The sequence below is a fragment of the Oncorhynchus nerka genome, linkage group LG6 (genome assembly GCF_034236695.1).
Source record: "Oncorhynchus nerka isolate Pitt River linkage group LG6, Oner_Uvic_2.0, whole genome shotgun sequence".
Taxonomy (NCBI): domain Eukaryota; kingdom Metazoa; phylum Chordata; class Actinopteri; order Salmoniformes; family Salmonidae; genus Oncorhynchus; species Oncorhynchus nerka.
Window position 1 is genome coordinate 37,269,625 of NC_088401.1, and position 22,627 is coordinate 37,292,251.

The window sequence follows — 22,627 nt, forward strand, 5'->3', positions numbered from 1 at the left end:
CTTGTATGTTTAGTCAAGTCAACCAGCGTGTTTTTCCCCATACTATTCATACCATTTCTATTCTCTTTTGCTAGTCTTCCCGGGTTTTGATCACTGTCTAACTCTGGACTACTTTCCTGCCTGCCCTGACCTTGAATCTGCCTGCCCTTCAGGTACCTATTGGACTCTGAACTGATTTTGACCTTTTGCCTGTTCATGACCATTCTCTTGCCTACCCCTTTTTGGATTAATAAACAGTGCAAGACTCCAACCATCTGCCTCCTCTGCATCTGGGTCTCGCCTTGTGCCATGATAAGAGCTTGTGTCCCAAATGGCACCCAATTCCCTACATAGTGCGTTACTCTTGACCATGGCCGTATGGGAACCCCATGGGCCCTGGCCAAAAGTAGTGCACTAGGGAATAGGGTACCATTTGGGAGGCAGACACAGAGATTCATTGGCACAAGAAGATACCTTGATCACTCAAGCGTTGAAGTGGATTGAACATTTGATCAATGATGATAAACCCTGCAGCTATCAGAGACCACATCCAGCCGACCGCGACGACATTGATTGAAAAGTTGAGAACTGTCATCAAACAGTTCAATAGTAATGATGGTGGGCATTTAGCAGATGCTTTTATCCAAAGCGACATGCAGTTAGCACATGTATATCATGACACAGGAAATGACCCAGATGCAGAGACAGGAGGCGGGTAGTTCGGTTCTCCGAATATTTATTATAACAAAGCGGCAGAAAAAGGGCAGGTCGCGGGCAGGCGGCGGTTCGTAATCCAAGGCAGAGTCAGAAACCAGGTCGGAACCAGAAAGAAACAAGAACTTGAGAAACGGGAAACACGCTGGTAAGACCTGACAAAACAAGACGAACTGGCAACAGACAAACAGAAAACACAGGTATAAAAACACGGGATAATGGGGAAAAATAGGAGACACTTGGTGGGAGTGGAGACAAGCAGAAGACAAACACGAACACTGTTCAACATGTCACGGAGCACGTCGTTGACCTGGGCTTGGAACACCGTGGGAGCGTTGGTCAGTCCAAATGGCATAACCAGGTACGCATAGTCGATACACGGGCGCAGGGTGGCCGGGGAGGAAGAAGGATGAATTAACTCTGCAGCTACGAGGATGAATTAAGGATGAACCTTGCAATTAACCGTGCAGCGAGTCCTCAATGTACACTTCCGTGGTCTTGGTCTCCGGACCAGACAGGGAGAAATGCCGCACCCTTTTTTCACCTTTAGTAAGCTAGTTGAGAACAAGTTCTCATTTGCAACTGCGACCTGGCCAAGATGAAGCATAGCAATTCAACACATGAGAGAGTTGAGGTCCATGGGCAGCTCAACTTTAATTCCCTCCAATAATCCTTGAAAGAAGGTGTCGAACAGGAACTCCGTGTTCCAGGCACTTTTGGTGGCCAAAAAGTCTTCCACATTCCAGGAGTCTTGACGCAGCGGAAGTAGCTTCCGAGCTACCGTTCTCCCAGACACAGGAGAATCGAACACCATCCTTACCTCCGCCATGAATCCTCCAGACTTAGGCAAACGCTGGACTGTTGCTCCCACACAGCTGTAGCCCAGGTGAGCTCCCTCCCGGACATTAGCGTTATAAGATACTCTATCTTCGAACGACTTGAAGGAAACAAGGAGGGCTGTATCTCAAATATGAGGGAACATTGGAAGAGAAATGCCCAGCAGGTCCCAGGATCCCCAGCGTAGTGCTCTGGAGGAGGTAAGCAGGGTTCTCGGGAAGCCGGGTAGGCTGGGGAGAAGCAACTCTGGTAGCGGGGGTTACTACGAGTCTGGAAGGATACCGTGGTGGCTTGCTACCTAGTAGATAGTCCGCTGAATTGTTCCAACAATGCATTGAAGGCATGGTCATGGCGTTCCATCAAGGTATGGTGTCCCTCCATAAGGTTAAGCAGTAAGTCTTTGTGTCCTCCAATGATGGTTCCTTGGGGGGAAACAGTATTGTGGAGCTGGTCTGAGTCTGTTGGGTCAGTCATGGCCAGTTCGTATTATCCCAACTCAGGATATGACCCAGATGCAGACACAGGAGGCGGATGGTTCAGTTCTCAGAATAAAAAACAAAAAACAAAGGGGCAGGAAAGGGGGCAGAACAAGAGTAGGCAGAGGTTCGTAATCCAAGGCAGAGTCAAAAAGGGCCAGAACGGCAGGCAGGATCAGGGACAGGGCAAGCAGAAAGGTCAGATCCAGGAAGACTGGAAAACAAGAACTTGATAACTGGTGAAACGGGAAACATGCTGGTTAAACCTGACAAAACAAGACGAACTGGCAATAGACAAACGGAAAACGCAGGTATAAATACACAGGGTGTGTATGAAGGCGAAGTCAGGTGCAGGAGAGCAGAGTATGATTAAATAAAGCACACTTTATTATAGTTCCAAACTGGGAGCACAACAAAACAAACGCGCTCAAAAAACGGAACAATAAAGTAAAGCGCTTAACGAACATCACTTGACATGTAAACAATTACACACAAAACATGATGGGAAACAGAGGGTTAAATACAAGTAGATTGATTGGGGAAATGAAAACCAGGCGTGTATGAAATCAAGACAAGACAAATGGATATATGAAAAATGGAGCGGCGATGGCTAGAAAGTATGACGTCGATCACCGAATGCCGCCCGAACAAGGAGAGGAGCCGACTTCGGCGGAAGTCGTGACATACACGGTGAATAATGGGGAAAAATAGGAGACACCTGGAGAGGGGGTGTGTGTGTGCGTGTGTGTGTGTGCGTGTGTGTGTGTGTGTGTGTGTGTGTGTGTGTGTGTGTGTGCGTGTGTGTGCGTGTGTGTGTGTGTGTGTGTGTGTGTGTATGTATGTGTTCATGCATGTCTGTGTGTGTCGACTCACCTTTCCAATGTATAGCGGCTCCAGTCCAGTGTACTCCTCCAGCACAAAGAACTGGTTCCATACCCAGCCCCTTTTCACCCTCCTCAACAGCCCTGCTCTACTTTCCTCCGGTGACCTGGCTTTATCCATACGGCCCTGGGCCTCACACAACAGGGTCAGCAGGGCTAGAGCTAGTGGGAGTAGTAGGGTGTAGACAGGCCTACCACCCCCAAGATAGTGGTGAAGTCGATCTCCCATGATGGATACTCAACCACAAAGCAAATTGTTTTGTGTTTTCTTTAGGGATCCAATGACCCACCGATGTCGTGCCTTTATCTCTTGCGTCCTGGGAAGGTCCTCAAATGTCTAGAGAAAAGAGACAGCAGAGATGAATTTCAAAACCCTTCAAATGTAGCTGTCATTGTTGTGTCATGACACTATCGTCCTTGGCCTATAAGCTCCTTTGCTGTTTCGTTCTTCCCTGAAACTAAGGAGGAAAGGAGGAAAGTATGGATGAATGAAAAGATGGAAAGATGGAGGGATGACAATGATCCCAGCCTATTGTGTATAACCACCGATTCCTCTTCTTTTCTGCTATTTGGTGAGTGATATTTAATGTGTGTGTGTGTGTGTATGCGTGCTTACGTCTGTGTGTGTGTGCGCGTTTGATGTGGAAGTACGTGCATGTGCTTGTGTGTGGTAGAAAGATAGAGAGCTGTATTAAAACTTAATTAGTGGGGTCTCTCACACTGCAGATGAGTTGCGTTTAGAGTAGGAGCGGAGAGGGAGAGATTGGGGAGAGGTACTGTATGTCCTATAGGGGCTGCAGGTTAACCTGAGAGGGACCAGGCATGATGCTAAACTCTGATACCAGCTTGAGCACGAAACCCTTCTGCATTTAGCTTCTCCCTTCCCCATTTATTGTGTTGTGCTTAGACCAAGGGGCTCCAACAGGTAGATCGCGAGCTACCAGTAGCTCTCAACCCATGAGTAGCTCCCCAAACAATTCTGAAAGCACATACAGTGCCTTGCAAAAGTACCACTAAGCAAGAGGCACCATGAAGACCAAGGAGCTCTCAAAAGAGGTCAGGGACAAAGTTGTGGGGAAGTACAGATCAGGGTTGGGTTATAAAAAATATCCTAAACTTTAAACATCCCACGGAGCACCATTAAATACATTATTAAAACATTGAATGAATATGGCACCACAACAAACCTGCCAAGAGAGGGACGCCCACCAAAACTCACAGACCAGGCAAGGAGGGCCTTATCAGAGAGTCAAGAGTGTGCAAAGCTGTCATCAAGGCAAAGGGTGGCTATTTGAAGAATCTCAAATATAAAATATATTTAGATTTGTTTAACACTTATTTGGTTACTACATGATTCCATATGTGTTATTTCATATTTTGAATGTCTTCACTTTTATTCTACAATGTTGAAAATAGTAAAAATAAAGAAAAACCCTTGAATGAGTCGGTGTTCTAAAACTTTTGCCCGGTAGTGTGTAGAGATGTATAGTGTATATAAATGTATTATGGATATTGCACGTTCTGATATTTCTTAATTCCTTTCTATGTTTTGCATTTGTGTGGATTAGGTATTAGGTATTACTGTCACGTTCTGACCTTAGTTCCTTTATTATGTCTTTGTGTTAGTTTGGTCAGGGCGTGAGTTGGGGTGGGTAGTCTATGTTCTTTTTTCTATGTTGTATTTCTGTGTTTGGCCTGGTATGGTTCTCAATCAGAGGCAGCTGTCGATCGTTGTCTCTGATTGAGAATCATACTTAGGTAGCCGGTTTTCCCCAGTTTGGTCGTGGGTGATTATTTTCCTGTGTCTGTGTTTTCCACACAGAACTGTTTCGTTCGTTCTCCTTGTTATTTTGTTTTTGTGTTCAGTGTTAATAAATATCAATATGGACATGTACCACGCTGCACCTTGGACCTCTTCTCCTTCACCAGACGAAAACCGTTACAATTACTGCATTGTTGGAGATAGAAACATAAGCACTTCATTGCACCTGCGCTAACATGTGCAAAATATGTATACGAGACCAATAGCATTTGATTCGATTTTTTACTATCCCATCAAAGCCAAATTGACATTATCCCACCGCTGGTTAGACACTATTGGCTCAAAAAGCCAAACGTAACACAATATCTGCCATTTCATTTGTGTATCCCTTAGTTTAGCCAGTTAGCGATGCTAATGACAACCATCTTCTGGGTAGACAGAAAGGCTTTCCCCAGAATCTTCACAATAAAATGTTAACTACAAAATAGGCTTACCTGATAGAATGTTATCATGATTATTTGTATTAAGCAAGTTCACATTAGTTTTGCGAACTATACCATGATGTGTGCAGTATTGCTAGCCAGACACAGTCCTCAATTAAAGGTAAATTATAATATTATTTTTCCCCCAGACAATGGTACGGTGATGTATACATTTACATGCACTCTGAACATGCAACTGTGTTGTTTCTCTATAAATAATTGTCATTTTTACCATTATAAAATCTCTTTTACAGCAAAGACCTGGTGAAGAGTTGCAGGGGAGAAAAGAGCATGCCTATTTCAACGCTAAATACATTTGTAGATGGAGACATTTTTTAAAGTACCTCTTATACAAAAACAATATTGTAGACCCCTGGCTTGGACTGTAGCAACCACCCTCAAACCCTATCTCTCTCTCTCTCTCTCTCTCTCTCTCTCTCTCTCTCTCTCTCTCTCTCTTCTTTCTGCATTGTTGGTGATTTCTGCTTCCCCCTCTATTTGCAGTTTCTAAGAACAACAGTAACTTCTTTCATTTCTCTCTGCCTGTCTTCCCTAAGCGTGTAGTTGCTTCTCTCCCTCTCCCCTCTCTCCCCCTCTCCCCTTTTCTCCCTCTCTCTTTCTGCTGCCTGTCATAGAGGAAGTGAGAGATGCTCTGCTGTTTCTCCATGCCGCTCTCTCTCCCCCTCTCTCACTCCCTCTCTCTCCCCCATCTATTTCCCTCTCCTCCTCTCACACTCTCCTTCTCTCATCTTTCTCCATTTCCCCCTCTCTCCCTCTCCCTTCTCTCTTTCTGCTGCCTTAGTAGAGGAGGTGAGAGGTGCGCTGTCTGCCTTCTGCTAATGGCCTCAGGGTGTGATGTCATGAGATTGGAGTGTTTGTGTCCGAATAGAATTACCTTTGTGTACTAAACGCTACTCACACCGTGAACTACTGTACATGCTACATGCCTGATAGGGCAACATGCAACAAGTGGCGCACCGTTCCACAAAGTAGAGTTTGGCAAAGAGGAAGTGGAGAGAGTGGAAAGAGTTGAGAGCGGTAGAGAAATGGAGAGACTGAGGAAGAGTATTTCCACCATTTATCGGGTGTAGGCACTGACTTGATAACTGATTTCCAAATGTCAAGTTTATTTGCTAAAGTTATTTTTCCTGCACTCGAATTGCCCACAATAATCCGAGCAAGCAAGGTCAATCATTATTTCATGGTGCTGTGGATCTTTTGATGTTTTGTATTGATTTCAAGTAATGTTTTACATTTAATCAATGTCTTTCATATGCTCTACTCAAACGGTGCCTTTATGACTCTTACTTGTTTTTCTTTCCATTTGTCAGTGAGGTGGTAACATCTGTTTGCCTCCACCACAATATATTTCCTCTCTATTAACAAGCTGCAAGGGGCAGAAAACGGACAGCTGTGTCGTGATAATGCAGAGAGGGGAAAGGGAAAAGAGAAAAATGGAAAGAAAAGACTGCTAGCAGTGGGCGTGGAGAAAGAGATGGGAAGTGGGGGGGGGGGAACAAAAGAAAGAAAGAGAGCAGAGAAAGAGAGACTATGTTGAGCTCTATTATATCGTGTGAGAGAGAGCTCATTGTGCCGCCGTGGACACTCCCAGTCTCCAAACACAGTTAATCATTATTGAAGAGTCACAAAGAGACTAGAGGCTAGGGGAGGGTGCTGAGCGTGGTGGTATTGTTACAGAGCCCCTGATAGGAGGGGGTATATGGCTACTAGCCACCCTGGCCCTCGAACTCAGGGGATATGTCCCAAATGGCCCCCTATTCCCTATGGGCCCAGTTAAAAAGTAGTGCACTATATAGGGGATAGGGTGCCATTTGGGATGCAATCTTGAATTTAGAGCCCCACGAGGGCCACTTGCAGGCTGGGTGAGCCCTGACCCCCATGGGCCCCTCCTGGACCTACGCTATTCTGTCTGTTTCCATTCTCTCTCCATTCTTTCTATTCAATTCGCCATGTTGTTCATTATGAAGTCAAATTATCTCCTCGCTAAACCCTCCACACCTCTAATGAGGTGACATGCTACATAGTTGTGCTGGCTAAACATTCCACATATCTCCCTCAGACTAATCTGATGTCTCTTCAGATTAGCAGCTGCTCTTGCTGCTCCTGCCTTTACGACCTACCACACAAGATTCCCCTGTCCAGAACAGAGGAATGGATGGATGGATGAATGGATGGAAGGAGGAGGGTGGAGGGATGATTGGTGGAGGAGACATCATATGAGAAAGCTTAAGGAGAGGTATTTTCCCACCACAATGACATGTTCTACTGACTTGAGGATTTCGGAGGGAAACGGTAAAAGACAGTTTAACATTCAAAGAGAACAGCGTGCCTTATAAAGATGTGTGTCGTTCTCAAAGCGTCCTGTTGCGCTGTCTATGTGTGTGTTTGTGCATTGCATGTTTGAGTGCGTGCTTGTGTATCTAATGTGTGTGTCAATCAAGGAGGGGATGTAACAATCAACAGCAGTAACAGCTGGTGTTCGAGGAATTAAAGGACCATATTGTTGAGTCATCAAACTCTCAGTCAGTCTGTCAGCATGGCATCCTTTTCCCTATATAGTGCACTACTTTTGACCTACCATAGGGTGCCATTAAAGACCATGCACTAATATTTGGCGAAAAAATACCATCAAAACCACTACTTTCCCTCTCCCATTCCCTTAGGCCTACTAAAGAGGAAAACAACACACATGAAACAAGGCTATCACAACTAACAGAACTGTACAAAAACCCTCTGCTGTTAGTCACTCAGACTCTGTGAACTCAGCCTGACTTTTGTGCTCTGCTGCAGATCATGTGAAATTTTATTACATTTTTTTCACAAAGTCAATCTCATATGATGGTTGTCTACTTCCTGTCGAGAGAGCACTTTCCTCTCAGGGGCAGCGGTGTGCTTGTCTAAAACAGAGTTATACACTCTGCTTACCAAACCATCCACAATGACACTCCAACAATGTAGCCATTGAACACTGAACAGATAACTTTGACTTCCTCTCCACTTTGTGTGTGTGCTAACAACAGTGTGGTAAACAACACATCTGTTGAATAGATAACTTTCAGATATAGAACTTAATGTGGTGCGGCAGTGTGTCGTTGAACAGATAGGTCACAATGTAGGCCGACCTAATGAAGAGATAACGTTCAGACTTTCTCCCAACTTTGTGTGTGGTGTGACAGTGTGGTCCTATTTCCTATGTAGACCCAGGTCTGCCTTTAAGGTCATTCATAAGGCTTAATTTGACAGTGGGCATGTCCGTATCCTCCATTCACCCCTATCTAAGAGGACCCCCGTTCCTAAATGGACCATTAATGACGGAGTCACCGTGAAAGAGGGGCGGAGTTGGGGCTCCAGCATCATAAAACCACAGGGAGATACGTCATGGCTAATTTGTTAACCACAATTGATTTTGCATGGTGGAGAAAGTAGCCATCACTGAGACACTTCATATCTTTGACCCCAGAGAAAGATGGATGCACAGTATCTGGGTTATTTAGGGCAGCATTGATGGGTAACATCCTGGTGTGGGTGGCCAGATTCCCACCTATGCTAGACTGAGAAAACATAAGCCATTTTCATATTCAAAGAAAAGTCATAGAATTATAGATTTTCCATAAACTATTCAAAGTAGGTTCATTTTGGATTGAACCCCACTACTTTGCGGTACCTTAGCCTGCATGTGCCTTGTCGTAAAGCCCATTCCAATGATTTCTTGTATTCGGTATATTTTTTTATATGAAATTTACCAGGTTGTGTGATTTTCTCAGCGGCAAAGGGTCTATGGTACGGTGATATCACAGACAGTTCACAGAGGGAGGCAGCGATCTTCAAATGCTGTTTGGAGCAATAGGAGGTGTGTCTTCTCTATGTCATCACTCTCAGATCGCGCAGATGTTTGTGTATGTGCGTGCGCGGCGAATGTATGCAAGCAAGCGTGCGTGTGCCTGCACCCCTCTTGGCCCCAATCCTAACCTCTCGACCCTCACACCCCACCTCCACCCTCCAGGACTGGAAGAAGAGCTGGCATGGGGCATGCTCTGAACCTGCCCCTGCCACACTCCCTAATTGTAGCTGGCTCTCCCAACCCCCAGCCTCTCTCCGTGTAGCTGTAACCCCAGCCACTGTCTGTGCTGCTGCTGCAAAGTGAGGGTGCTCTATTTCCCTCCCCATGGGTTGTTTAATGTGGTGCTTCTAATTATGCCCTACCCTCTCTATATATCCCACTCTCTCTCCCTCTATCCTTCTTCCCCTCCTCTCCATCCTGCCTCTATGTGTTCTTGGAGGCCACGTGTGAGCCTCTGAAAATTATAGGATGTACAGTACATTATGTGCTGTGAACCACGTAGTGTTGCTGTCTCTGTCTGGAGCAATGGGCTAGCACCCTTAGTGCCATGGGAAGGGCAAAAGTTATCACCACATTTTTTCCTACCTGCTCCTTTGTCCTATTCTTTTCCATGACAATATCGTTTCGTCCTTCTTTTCTCTTAAGCTCATTGTCTTATTCCAACCATCTTGCACTTTCTTTCTCTTTCCATCGCTGGTGCTGCTCTCTCTTACTCTCTCTCTCTCTTTCTTTCTTTCTCTCCCCATGCACGTATAAAAATAAATCTTTGTGATTTATGGAGAAATTAAATCACACAAATTGGCATTCATCCCGACCACTGGTGCATGGAAATTATGTCACGGGGCATGAGTGTCACCAGGAAAGTTTGCAATCCATGTCACTCCACCACAAATTAACCAACAGAGTCCTGGGATTGCGTCCCAAAGGCATCCTATTTCCTGCATAGTGCACTACTTCTGACCAGGGCCCTGTTCAAAAGTACTGCCCTATATAGGGAATAGGGTGCCTTTTGGGATGCGACCCTGCAGACAGCAGAGGGCCTGTTCAGTACTCGAATATCCCTTCATAATCACTCCAAAACATCTCTGCAGATGGAGAGATTGGGATAGGTTGTTGTTGAGATAGAGAGGTGATGTACTTATTCTCTGCTGCATAAACGCTTAGGCATTTAGCGATTCAGATATTCCTTTTCTGTTATCCTGTCCGTCTGTGTCGGAATGTTGTTTAAAAACACGACTGCATGACTGGGAGAGTAGAGCGTCGGAACGTCTGGGTTTGCATCTCAAATGTTACCCTATTCCTTTTGTAGTGCACTACTTTTGACTAGGGCCCATAGGACTCTGGTCAAAAGTAGTGCACTATATAGGGAATAGGGTGCCTTTTGGGATGTAGCCTGAGATCGTCTAGGAACCCTTTGAAGCTGTTGTTAGTTATTACAGAGACTACACAGCAAAACCTCAGCATAATGTGCGTCACTCAGTTCCGTGAATGAGCGTTAATCGTCCCAACTTCTGACACGGATAATAGCTACAATGTCTTTGTGTCTTTGTGCACACTTGTCAATCCGGTTTATTTCCCAGCTTCGGTTGACAAGGAGACAGCTTAATGGTTTTGAAGAAGAGTGACAAAAGTCCTTGTCATGTTGAAAAATGAAAGCCTTCACTGTGACTGAGGTCTGAACACTAAACTGAAGTCCAGACTTTAAATACAGTTTGAATTGCCGCCAGGGCTAGACGTGTACTGGAGGACCCCATACAGTTTTGAGCCCAGGTTTGTATTCGAGTTATACACAGATCAATTACTCTCTCCTCAAATTACTCAAGTCCATTCTTGACAAATAAAAATGATGTACAAAATGAACATACATTAATAAGTAGGTTACAGCTTCAGTTAGCTTGTCGCACTTTGCACAGGTTTCTCATTTCCATTTCTACATATAAAAAAAAAATGTCAAAGGATTAACATCAAGACAATGACTGAACATTCTAAACATGCAGAAAGGAAATGAGAAAGCATTATCATTGACTGCAATGTCCCAACAGTAACTCCCATTGAAGAATTTAATTGAAATCTCTCATTGATGATCATGTAGAAAGGCATTCGAGAAGTCAGAATAATTAAAAATTCCAGACCTTACCTTCTTTCTCTGTCCTTTTCAGACAGTTTTTGCTATTTATTCTTCTACTCTTATCCGTCTCTTCTTTTCTCTCCACTCTCACTAAATTGCACTTGGTACAGTTGTGGAAGTAACTGCCTGCAATGCATCAGTTCCCCTAAAGTTACTTTGGGTCCATGCTCCCTCTAAACCACACTGGGTGTCCTTTGTAAAGTGTCTACTTCTATCACTCATTGTCTCTCTCTGTCTCTCTCTCTCTCTCTTTCTCTCCACGCTCTCTCTCTCTCCAGGCTCTCTCCCTTTTGCTTTCCACAAGCTCTCTCTCTCTCTTTCTGTCTCCACGCTTTCATCCCACAGTGTCATCTTGCCCAGGAGCCAATCAGACTAAAGGACCATTGGCTGCTGTGTACAATCAGGGGTCCGCAACCAGAAATATGCAACCTGAGGCAGGGGATGGGAATGCTTCTCAGAGCAGAGCAAGAGAGCAAGAGAGAGAGAGAGAGAGAGAACAAGAGAGAGAGAGAGAGAAAGAGAGCAAGAGAGAGAGAGAGCAAGAGGGAGAGAGAGAGCAAGAGGGAGAGAGAGAGCAAGAGAGAGAGAGAGAGAGAGAGAGAGAGAGAGAGAGAGAGGCACCACCAGCGATTGAAGACAGAGAAAGTGCAAGAGAGCTGGAATAAAACAATGAGCGTGAGAGAAAAGGACACAATTAAATGATATTGTTATACAGGGTGGGCAGGGATGGGTTTTTGTGCCACAAAAGCCACTCATTTTATCTTTCAGTATTTGCAAGCGAATAAAGTACCTTATGTGGAGGTGGAGGCAGAGACGGTTGACTAATTTCCTTGAGCAGCGAAGTAGAAAACAGAGAAAGAGGAAGGGAGAGGATTTTTTAAAATTATCTATTTTTCTCTCTCAGTTTGTGTATGTCCTACACAAACTGATCTTCACAAGGATTTATAGGCACAAAAGATGAAACTTAAAACTACATTATATTGCCCTGCCTTGCCCATTCAGAGGCAAAGCAATTTGTTTTTCAGATTTCCGTCAAGATTTGGGAAATTAGATGCATGCCAGTACCTACAAAGCCTCCATTAAACATGGCCACAGAAAATCTGATCCCTGTTCAGAATAGAGAAAAATGATCATCTGGAAAGAGGAGAGGGAGGAAAAAACGATATTTAATTTAAAGCAATCGTGAAATTAATATAGTGAAGTGTTAAGTGTTGAGTGTTTTAAGTGTGTGTCACATTATGGGCCTTGCTCAAAAATAGTGCACTATACAGTATAGGGAATAGGATGCGCTTTGGGATGCAGATTTGTGCATGTTTTTTTACTTCTTTCCACTTCAGAACAAAGTGGGAGAAGAATTATTCAACCATGCTTAGACAGAAAATGTAAATATATTAGCTACAGGAAGGAAGTGTGATGTGGCGTGGCTTTGTTGAAGCACTTTGGGTTTATGAAATGTGCTATACCAAATAAAATGCTTTATCATTGGTTTTTAATTAGTAGCATATTATAATGCGACCGGTGGCTCTTATTATCAACTGTTCCAAGCTATTTTGATATTGGAATACTCCAAACATAACCGCGGCAGCAGGTAGCATAGTGGAAAAGAGTGTTGGGCCAGTAAACAAAAAGTCGCTGATTCGAATCCCCGAGCTGACTAGGTGACAAATCTGCTGATGTGCCCTTGAGTAAGGCACTTGACCCCGAATTGCTCCTGCAGGTCACTCTTGATAACATCGCCTCTTAAGTTATGTAAATGTGAATTACCCATATTTGCACTGTGAACCATGTTTATTTTTCTTTTCTGTCAACATATTTGGCTCTTTTTTGCTTCCTCTCCAAGCCTTTCCAGTCTCTTTCATCTTCCTGACAACATCATTTAGTCTGTTGTATGGTACTAAAAATACAGAGGAGGGCTGTTGTCATCTTCCACAGAACAGATGGTCAAAAGGTTGCTCTCTCTATCAGTTCAATATATTTCTTTCCCTCTACCTCATTCTACTCCTCTCTTGTCCCTTTCAATATGTCTCTTTCTCATTTGCCAGCCCATTCTTCTTCTCCCGGTCTCCCCCGACCTCTTTGTTTCTTTGAAGAGCTGACTGGTTAGTGCCTCAGCCAATCTGTCAGACAATTCTTGACTGGGCCCCCAGAAAAGGCAGGGGGTCTCGGCCCCTCTCAGTCCCTCTTGGTCCTGCTTTGTCGGGCGGGGTGCGATAGGAGGAGAGGGGTGGGGTATGACAGGGTGGCATTTCACCCCATTAAGCAATGGCCTTCATCACACTGGCAGGCTGGCAGATCGTAATTGGCAGAACAAATTGAACGTATGGGCTTATCGAAAGCAATGTCTCTTTTTGGGGTATTTTCAGTGTTCTATGGGTGGAGGAAGTCTGGGGAAACAGAAGGGATCCACCACAATAGTTAGCTTAGAAATAGATTGGAATCAGTTGTGTTCTGGTTGTTCTGCTAATCTGGACATAGGTTGGTGTGATATGCAGAACATTATAGGGACACGGTGTGTTGTCATGCCTTATGGATAATCTCTGCCCACTCAAAAGGTTTAGAGTTGTCGATTGGCCAAGGAGGAGGAAGAAACAACTTGTTCCTGTCACCTGTTAGTTACATGAACAAATTGGTCATGATACGGTAGCACTATAAGACTATAAGATGTGTGACCTTTCAGTTACGCCTGGCCCGACTTCCTTTACAGCTGAATATGACAGATCACTAATTTAAACTGACATAGAGAGATGATCACACTAATTTGGAACCTTAACTCGGTTAAACATTTGATGTGGCCTGGGCTGAATAAAGTATAAACTATGAGGATTAATGTCACTACCACTGGTAGAGGGATAGAAAGAAGGAGAGAATCAGAAGTAAAGAAAAGACAAAAGGAGAAAACGCAAATCCTCCATGTTGCCTGACTGAGATGAAAGAGGAAAGAAAAGAAAGCAGTCTTTTCTGCCCAAGATTAAAAGTGGCAGAGACCCAAAAAACACCAAAGTGATCCCTCATGTCTTTGGGGCACCCAGCCAAAGCTTTTCATGTCTATCTCCACTTAGAGGTAGAAACAAAGGAACATTAAGAGAGGAAGTGTTGACTCCTAGCACAGCAGATAGATGCATCTGTTTGTCTGTGATTGTGGCGTAGAGTTGTGTACAGCATGGTCATTACCAATGTACCAGAGATAAATACTACCTGGTTGTGTCCCAAATGGCGGCCTATTCCCTACATAGTTTGTACACTATTTTTGACCAGATCCATTAAAAAAAAATTCACCTTTATTTAACCAGGTAGGCAAGTTGAGAACAAGTTCTCATTTACAAGTGCGACCTGGCCAAGATAAAGCAAAGCAGTTCGACACATACAACAACACAGAGTTACACATGGAGTAAAACAAACATACAGTCAATAATACAGTATAAAAATAAGTCTATATACAATGTGAGCAAGTGAGGTGAGATAAGGGAGGTAAAGGCAAAAAAGGCCATGGTGGCGAAGTAAATTCAAGTAAAACACTGGAATCGTTGATTTGCAGTGGAAGAATGTGCAAAGTAGAGATAGAAATAATGGGGTGCAAAGGAGCAAAATAAATAAATAAAGTACAGTAGGGAAAGAGGTAGTTGTTTTGGCTAAATTATAGATGGGCAATGTACAGGTGCAGTAATGTACAGGTGCAGCTGCTCTGACAGCTGGTGCTTAAAGCTAGTGAGGGAGAAAAGTGTTTTCAGTTTCAGAGATTTTTGTAGTTCGTTCCAATCATTGGCAGCAGAGAACTGGAAGGAGAGGCGGCCAAGGGAAGAATTGTTTTTGGTGGTGATCAGAGAGATATACCTGCTGGAGCGTGTGCTACAGGTGGGTGCTGCTATGGTGACCAGCGAGCTGAGATAAGGGGGGACTTTACCTAGCAGGGTCTTGAAGATGATCTGGAGCCAGTGGGTTTGGCAAGTATGAAGCGAGGGCCAGCCAACGAGAGCGTACAGGTCGCAGTGGTGCGTAGTATATGGGGCTTTGGTGACGGATGGCACTGTGATAGACTGCATCCAATTTATTGAGTAGGGTATTGGAGGCTATTTTGTAAAGGACATCACCGAAGTTGAGGATTGGTAGGGTGGGAAGTTTTACGAGGGTATGTTTGGCAGCATGAGTGAAGGATGCTTTGTTGCGAAATAGGAAGCCAATTCTAGATTTAACTTTGGATTGGAGATGTTTGATGTGAGTCTGGAAGGAGAGATTACAGTCTAAACAGACACCTAGGTATTTGTAGTTGTCCACGTATTCTAAGTCAGAGCCGTCCAGAGTAGTGATGTTGGACAGGCGGGCAGGTGCAGGCAGAGATCGGTTGAAGAGCATGCATTTAGTTTTACTTGTATTTAAGAGCAATTGGAGCCCACGGAAGGAGAATTGATTGGCATTGAAGCTCGCCTGGAGGGTTGTTAACACAGTGTTCAAAGAAGGGCCAGAAGTATACAGAATGGTGTCGTCTGCATAGAGGTGGATCAGAGACTCACCAGCAGCAAGAGCGACATCATTGATGTGTACAGAGAAGAGAGTCGGTCCAAGAATTGAACCCTGTGGCACCCCCATAGAGACTGCCACAGGCCCAGACAACAGACCCTCCAATTTGACACACTGAACTCTATCAGATAAGTAGTTGGTGAACCAGGCGAGGCAATCATTTGAGAAACCAAGGCTTTCGAGTCTGCCGATGAGGATGTGGTGATTGACAGAGTCGAAAGCCTTGGCCAGGTCAATGAATACGGCTGCACAGTATTGTTTCTTATCAATGGAGGTTAAGATATCGTTTAGGACCTTGAGCGTGGCTGAGGTGCACCCATGACCAGCACTGTAACCAGATTGCATATCGGAGAAGGTATGGTGGGATTCGAAATGGTTGGTAATCTGTTTGTTGCCTTGGCTTTCGAAGAACTTAGAAAGGCAGGGTAGGATAGATAGGTCTGTAGCAGTTTGGGTCAGGAGTGACCTCCCCTTTGAAGAGGGGGATGACCGCAGCTGCTTTCCAATCTTTGGGAATCTCACACGACACGAAAGAGAGGTTGGACAGGCTAGTAATAGGGGTGGCAACAATTTTGGCAGATAATTTTTTAGAAAGAAAGTGTCCAGATTGTCTAGCCTGGCTGATTTGTAGGGGTCCAGATTTTGCAGCTCTTTCAGAACATCAGCTGACTGGATTTGGGAGGAGAAATGGGGAAGGCTTGGGCGAGTTGCTGTGGGGGGTGCAGTGCTGTTGACCGGGATAGGGGTAGCCAGGTGGAAAGCATGGCCAGCCGTAGAAAAATGCTTATTGAAATGTTCAATTATAGTGGATTTATCGGTGGTGGCAGTGTTTCCTATCTTCAGTGCAGTGGGCAGCTGGGATGAGGTGTTCTTATTCCCCATGGACTTTACAGTGTCCCATAACTTTTTTGAGTTTGCGTTGCAGGAAGCAAATTTTTGCTTGAAAAAGCTAGCCTTGGCTTTTCTAACTGCCTGTGTATAATGGTTTCTAGCTTCCCTGAAAAGTTGCATATCACAGGGGCTGTTCGATGCTAATGCAGAACACCATAGGCTGTTTTTGTGTTGGTTAAGGGCAGTCAGGTCTGGAGTGGACCAAGGGCTATATCTGTTCCTGGTTCTAAATTTCTTGAATGGGGCATGCTTATTTAAGACGGTGAGGAAGGCAAAAAAATACAAAACAGGCATCCTCTACTGATGGGATGAAATCAATATCCTTCCAGGATACCCCGGCCAGGCCGATTAGGAAGGCCTGCTCGCTGAAGTGTTTCAGGGAGCGTTTGACAGTGAAGAGTGGAGGTTGTTTGACCGCTGGCCCATTACGGATGCAGGCAATGAGGCAGTGACCGCTGAGATCTTGGTTGAAAACAGCAGAGGTGTATTTAGAGGGCAAGTTGGTTAGGATGATATCTATGAGGGTTCCCGTGTTTACGGCTTAGGGGTGGTACCTGGTAGGTTCATTGATAATTTGTGTGAGATTGACGGCATCAGGCTTAGATTGTAGGATGGCTGGGGTGTTAAGCATGTTCCAGTTTAGGTCGCCTAGCAGCACGAGCTCTGAGGATAGATGGGGGCAATCAGTTCACATATGGTGTCCAGAGCACAGCGGTGAGAGACTTGTTTTTAGAGAGGTGGATTTTTAGAAGTAGAAGTTCAAATTGTTTGGGTACAGACCTGGATAGTAGGACAGAACACTGCAGGCTATCTTTACAGTAGATTGCAACACCGCACCCTTTGGCCGTTCTATCTTGTCTGAAAATGTTATAGTTAGGGATGAAAATTTCAGAATTTTTGGTGGTATTCCTAACACAGGATTCAGACACGGCTAGAACATCCGGGTGGGCAGAGTGTGCTAAAGCAGTGAATAAAACAAACTTAGGGAGGAGGCTTCTAATGTTAACATGCATGAAACCAAGGCTATTACGGTTACAGAAGTCATCAAAAGAGAGCAGGAAGAGGAGTGGAGCTAGGCACTGCAGGGCCTGGATTCACCTCTACATCACCAGAGGAACAGAGGAGGAGTAGGATAAGGGTACGGCTAAAAGCTATGAAAATTGGTTGTCTAGAACATCTGGAACAGAGAGTAAAAGGGGGGCGATAAAATGGCTTCGAGGTATAATGTACAGACAAAGGTATGGTAGGATGTGAATACAGTGGAGGTAAACCTAGGCATTGAGTGAAGATGAGAGAGATATTGTCTGTAGAAACATAATTGAAAGGTGGTGGAACTGAAAGGTTGGATAAGGTATGGTGAGCAGGGCTAGAGGCTCTACAGGGAAATAAGCCAATAAACACTAACCAGAACAGCAATGGACAAGGCATATTGACATTAAGGAGAGGCATGCTTAGTCGAGTGATCATAAGGGTCCAGTGAGTATTGAGGTTGGTTGGGGTCACGGCGATTCAGACAGCTAGCTGGGCCATCGGTAGCAAGCTAGCAGAGGATGGAGGTCTGTTTTTAGCCACCTTGTGCGTTTCCATCGGTAGATTAGTGGGATTCCGTGTGGTAGAGGGGATCAATACAATTGGCAAAATAGATATAGTTATAGTGACCCAGGAAATGTTTCTGATAGACCTATTCAGATAGCAGCCGATAAGACAGCTAACGATTAGCGGGCCGCAGACGGGCTTTCAGGTAACTTCGCGACGGAGGGGCCAGTTGGATAACTCTCTCGGGCAGATAACGTCAGTAGTCCAGTCGCGAAGGCCCGGTGGGGCTCCGCATTGGCAGTAAAACGGATCCGGATAGGTGATTGTAGCCCAGGAGTGGCTGATGGAACTCTTCAGCTGGCTAGCTCCGGAATAATTGATGTTTGCTCCGGGATCGACGTAAGCCAATAGTCACACGATAGCAGCTAGCTGCGAGATCCAGGTGTAAATGTCCAGAGCTTGCGGTTGAAATCCGGGGATATGGAGAGAAAAATAGGGTCCGGTATGTTCTGGTCTGAGTTGTGTTTTACAAAACTGGCGATAGATTTTTAAAGGATAGCTGATGACCACAAACCGTGGTTAGCTGAATACTAACGTTAGCCAGTAAATTGGTTAGCTTCTGGCTAGCTTCTGGCTAGCTTCTGGTTAGCTTCTGGCCAGCTTCTATTTTGAGGTAAATAATCTATTATTATTTTTTATTGGTGAGGCGGGTTGCAGGAGAGTGTTTTGAAGTTGAGTTTTTGGAAAATAAAATATATAAAAGATATGCGACGAAAGGTAAAAAAATATATATATACGGGACACGACAAGACAAGGACAAAGGACGTCTGACTGCTATGCCATCTTGGGCTCAGAATAACAAAATGCAGACTGTTCTGTATAATTATAAGACCCCAGGATTTAGCACTGGGTAAACTAAAGTGCACTCTGCTGTGTCCCAAATGGTACCCTATTCCCTATATAGTGTAGCGTAAAGTGGGGCATGTTCAGCCATTTTTTACATTCAGCATCACTACGTCAAGGGGAATTTAGTATTACTTCTAACAAAGATATCTACAGAAATAATCAGAATACATGTAAACATAACAGTTTTGAAAACAACTTCAATAAGATAAGAAGTCTCTCCGGGTATGGGTTAAGTTGAGCATATAGGGACAGGGTAAGTTGGGTAAGGTTGATGGTGTCCTTTGACAGTGTGTGATGGTACTGGTAGATCAAAGTTTAATTCATGGACTGGGGGTGAGGTATGTTGTATATCTTAAAGGTATGCCTACATTCAGAGAAACAGTAGATATCTCTGTTAAAATCACTTACCCTTCCACTTCTTGACCAGTTGTCTGGAACAGATTTGTTGTTAGATTTGTCGATGTGCCAATTTGAGGCTACTAAGCCCATTAAACTGGTTCACAAGATTCTTGATACGTTTAGCAAGCTCAGACTTCATGTCATGCCATAAGACCTTGTGTGCCTCTGCTACTCTATCATAGCCTCCCTTTTGCGCATTGTTAGATTCTGGGTGATACTTGGAACAATGTCATAAGCAAAAGCATAGTATATAAAGAAGTGAAAGAGACTGGTTTTTACATCAGAAGTTAATGGCTATCCGCAGGAGACAGATGGCTTTGGAATGTGTTGGGTGGACAGGAGGAAGTCCCAGGATTGCTATAGGGGAAGCGGATGTACATCTGTGGATTAGGCGAAGGAGGGGTTGAGGTCAGGTCAGATCCCCTGAGGCGAGAAATTAAGGTTTATTATCATATTACCCTTTTCCTGTCGAACCATAAGATGTAAGGATTGGAGAGAAGGAGAAGGGCCTAAAGTGGAGTATATATACTTGTGGTGGAAACATGTTTTTGTCCGAATCCAGCTGTGTCAACCCTTTGGGTAGAAGTCAACTTGGTTAAGCTTCTCTAGTGTCCGTGAGTTATTTACTCTGAAAATTAGAACCTAACAGCACGTACATGTTCACTTTCTTTTTTTTGTCATTGTACCTCTTCATTGTCATTCAGTCATTTGTTCATCCCTTGCTGCTGCTCAAATGGACGTCTTCCCTACTCTTACTTCCTTGGCCGCTCTCTGAAGAACCTCATGGGGGGATAGACACCTGTTTGTTTTACATTTGTATACAAGGGGCATGATGATGTCTGGTCTGTAACAATAAAATGCGTCTTGATTTCATACATACTTTGCAATATATAGTACCTTGCAAAATTATTAATCCCCCTTGGCGTTTTTCCTATTTTGTTGCAATACAACCTGTAATTTAAATATATATTTTTTTCGGAGTTCATGTAATGGACATGCACAAAATAGTCCAACTTGGTGAACTGAATTTAAAAAATAAAAAATCCCAAAATTGGTGAGTGCATATGTATTCACCCCTTTTCTATGAAGCCCCTAAATAAGATATTGTGCAACCAATTACCTTCAGAAGTCATATAATTAGTTAAATAAAGTCCACCTGTGTGCAATCTAAGTGTCTCATGATCTGTCACATGATCTCCATATATATACACCTGTTCTGAAAGGCCCCAGAGTCAGTTTTTTATAAAAAAATATCTGAAACTTTGAACATACCACGGAGCACCATTAAATCCATTATTAAGAAATGGAAAGAATATGGCACCACAGCAAACCTGCCAAGAGAGGGCCTCCCACCAAAACTCACAGACCAGGCAAGGAGATCATTAATCAGAGAGGCAACAAAGAGACCAAAGATAACCCTGAAGGAGCTGCAAAGCTCCACAGCGGAAAATGGAGTATCTGTCCAAAGGACCACTTTAAGCCATACACTCCACGGAGCTGGGCTTTACGGAAGAGTGGCCAGAAAAAAAGCCATTGCTTAAAGACAAAAATAATCAAACACATTTGGTGTTCGCCAAAAGGCATATGGGAGACTCCCCAAACATATGGAAGAAGGTACTCTTGTCAGATGAGACTAAAATTTAGCTTTTTGGCAATCAAGGAAAACGCTATGTCCGACGCAAACCCAATACCACCCCCACAGTGAAGCATGGCAGTGGCAGCATCATGCAGTGGGGATGTTTTTCATCGTTGGGGACCGGGAAACTGCTCAGAATTGAAGGAATGATGGATGGCGCTAAATATGGGGAAATTATTGAGGGAAACCTGTTTCAGTCTAACAGAGATTTTAGACTGGGACGGAGGTTCACCTTCCAGCAGGACAATGGCCCTAAGCATACTGCTAAACCAACACTCAAGTGGTTTAAGGGGAAACATTTAAATGTCTTGGCTCAACATACACCAACGCAAACATGTGGATTATATTAGCCCACACAGCTTCAAGGATGCAAATTCATGCTAAGTTAGGACCTCATAGTGTAGCTTATAAAGACTCCAACTGATGTACAAAACTATTTTCTTTGGTTTAGATACAAGCATCATGAAACATATAACACAATCAATTAATTTGACTTTGTGAAAATCAGGTATTTAGACTAAACTTGCTTATGACTTTTTCCATATGCTTTCTTCCTTTACACACTCAATTAAATGATGACCTCTTCCTAAATATTTGGTCACATGATAAACTGTGTATGGTTTTAGAAACAAGGGGCGGCTCAACTAACCCTTTGGCTCAATTTACCCCACTCTCCCCTACTACTTTGGATCAGGGGCCATGGGGCTCTGATCAAAAGTGGTGCGCTATGTAGGGAAAAGGTGGACTATGGTCAGAAGTAGAACAGTATATTCGGAATACAGTGACATTTGGAATGTAATCAATATTTTATATAGTTAAGACAACAAGATTAAGCACAGGGTTCATTTGAGTGAACATTTAGTACTTGATGACAGTAGTTCAATGTGCTCTGTCTTGGAGCTAGCTAGCTGTGTCTTCCTACTTCCTATTTTTTTTATGTAAATGTGACCTTTCCACATTTCCCCTCCAGGCTCTAAACACTACAACCTCGCTAGACTATTGACTTTCACTACAACGTTCTAACTGGTACCCTATTCCCTATGTAGCACACTACTTTTTACCGGGGCCAACAGAGCTCAGGTCAAAAGTACTGCACTATAGGGAATAGGCTGCCATTTGGGATGCAACCATTGACTTTCACTCTTCCCCAACTTCCCATCCACGCCGTGCCTAGCTCATTGTCGAGGCTTCGTTTGCTTCTTCCCTGTGACACGTAGCTGTGGCGTTCTCGTTTGGGATAAAAGGCTTCTCCTCTGCCGTTTGATGCTGAATTCCTCTGGGAATAGGGCCCTAGTTGGCCCTGATACACTGACAGGAGCCGAAGAGACAGCACAACCAGCAGATTTTAGAACAATGGGGTCCACTGCAAACTTTGGGAACATGTGTGTGTGTGTCTGTGTGTGTCAGGGAGACCGGGAAAACATATCTCTCTGTACTGATATAGCCCCCCCACTCATCTCCGCCCCCTTCCTTGAACCCCTACTCTCTATGACCCTGTCCTTGTCTCTGCTGCTGTAATATGCAGCGCCATTATGTAGCAAAATCAGAGAATGACAAGAGGAACCATGGAAGCTGACTTAAAAGGTGCAGACTTAAAGGACTGATGATGACCATCAGAAGGAA

At 44.2% G+C, this 22,627-nt stretch overlaps 1 protein-coding gene across 2 annotated transcripts in view; it reads right to left on the minus strand.

Moving 5' to 3' along the window:
• Nucleotides 1-22,627, minus strand: part of LOC115130435 (cadherin-20-like) — a 124,389-nt gene that overhangs the window by 19,012 nt on the left and 82,750 nt on the right. The window contains exons 1-2 of one of the 2 annotated variants that reach the window (XM_029661583.2): nt 11,131-11,521; nt 2,880-3,224 (exon numbers count right to left, since the gene is read on the minus strand). In XM_029661583.2, the coding sequence (XP_029517443.1) occupies nt 2,880-3,116 (237 nt within the window). In that variant the 5' untranslated portion in view covers nt 3,117-3,224; nt 11,131-11,521. Of the gene's footprint in view, nt 1-2,879; nt 3,225-11,130; nt 11,522-22,627 lie in introns of those variants that run through there. The other variant, XM_029661582.2, reaches the window with a different exon arrangement.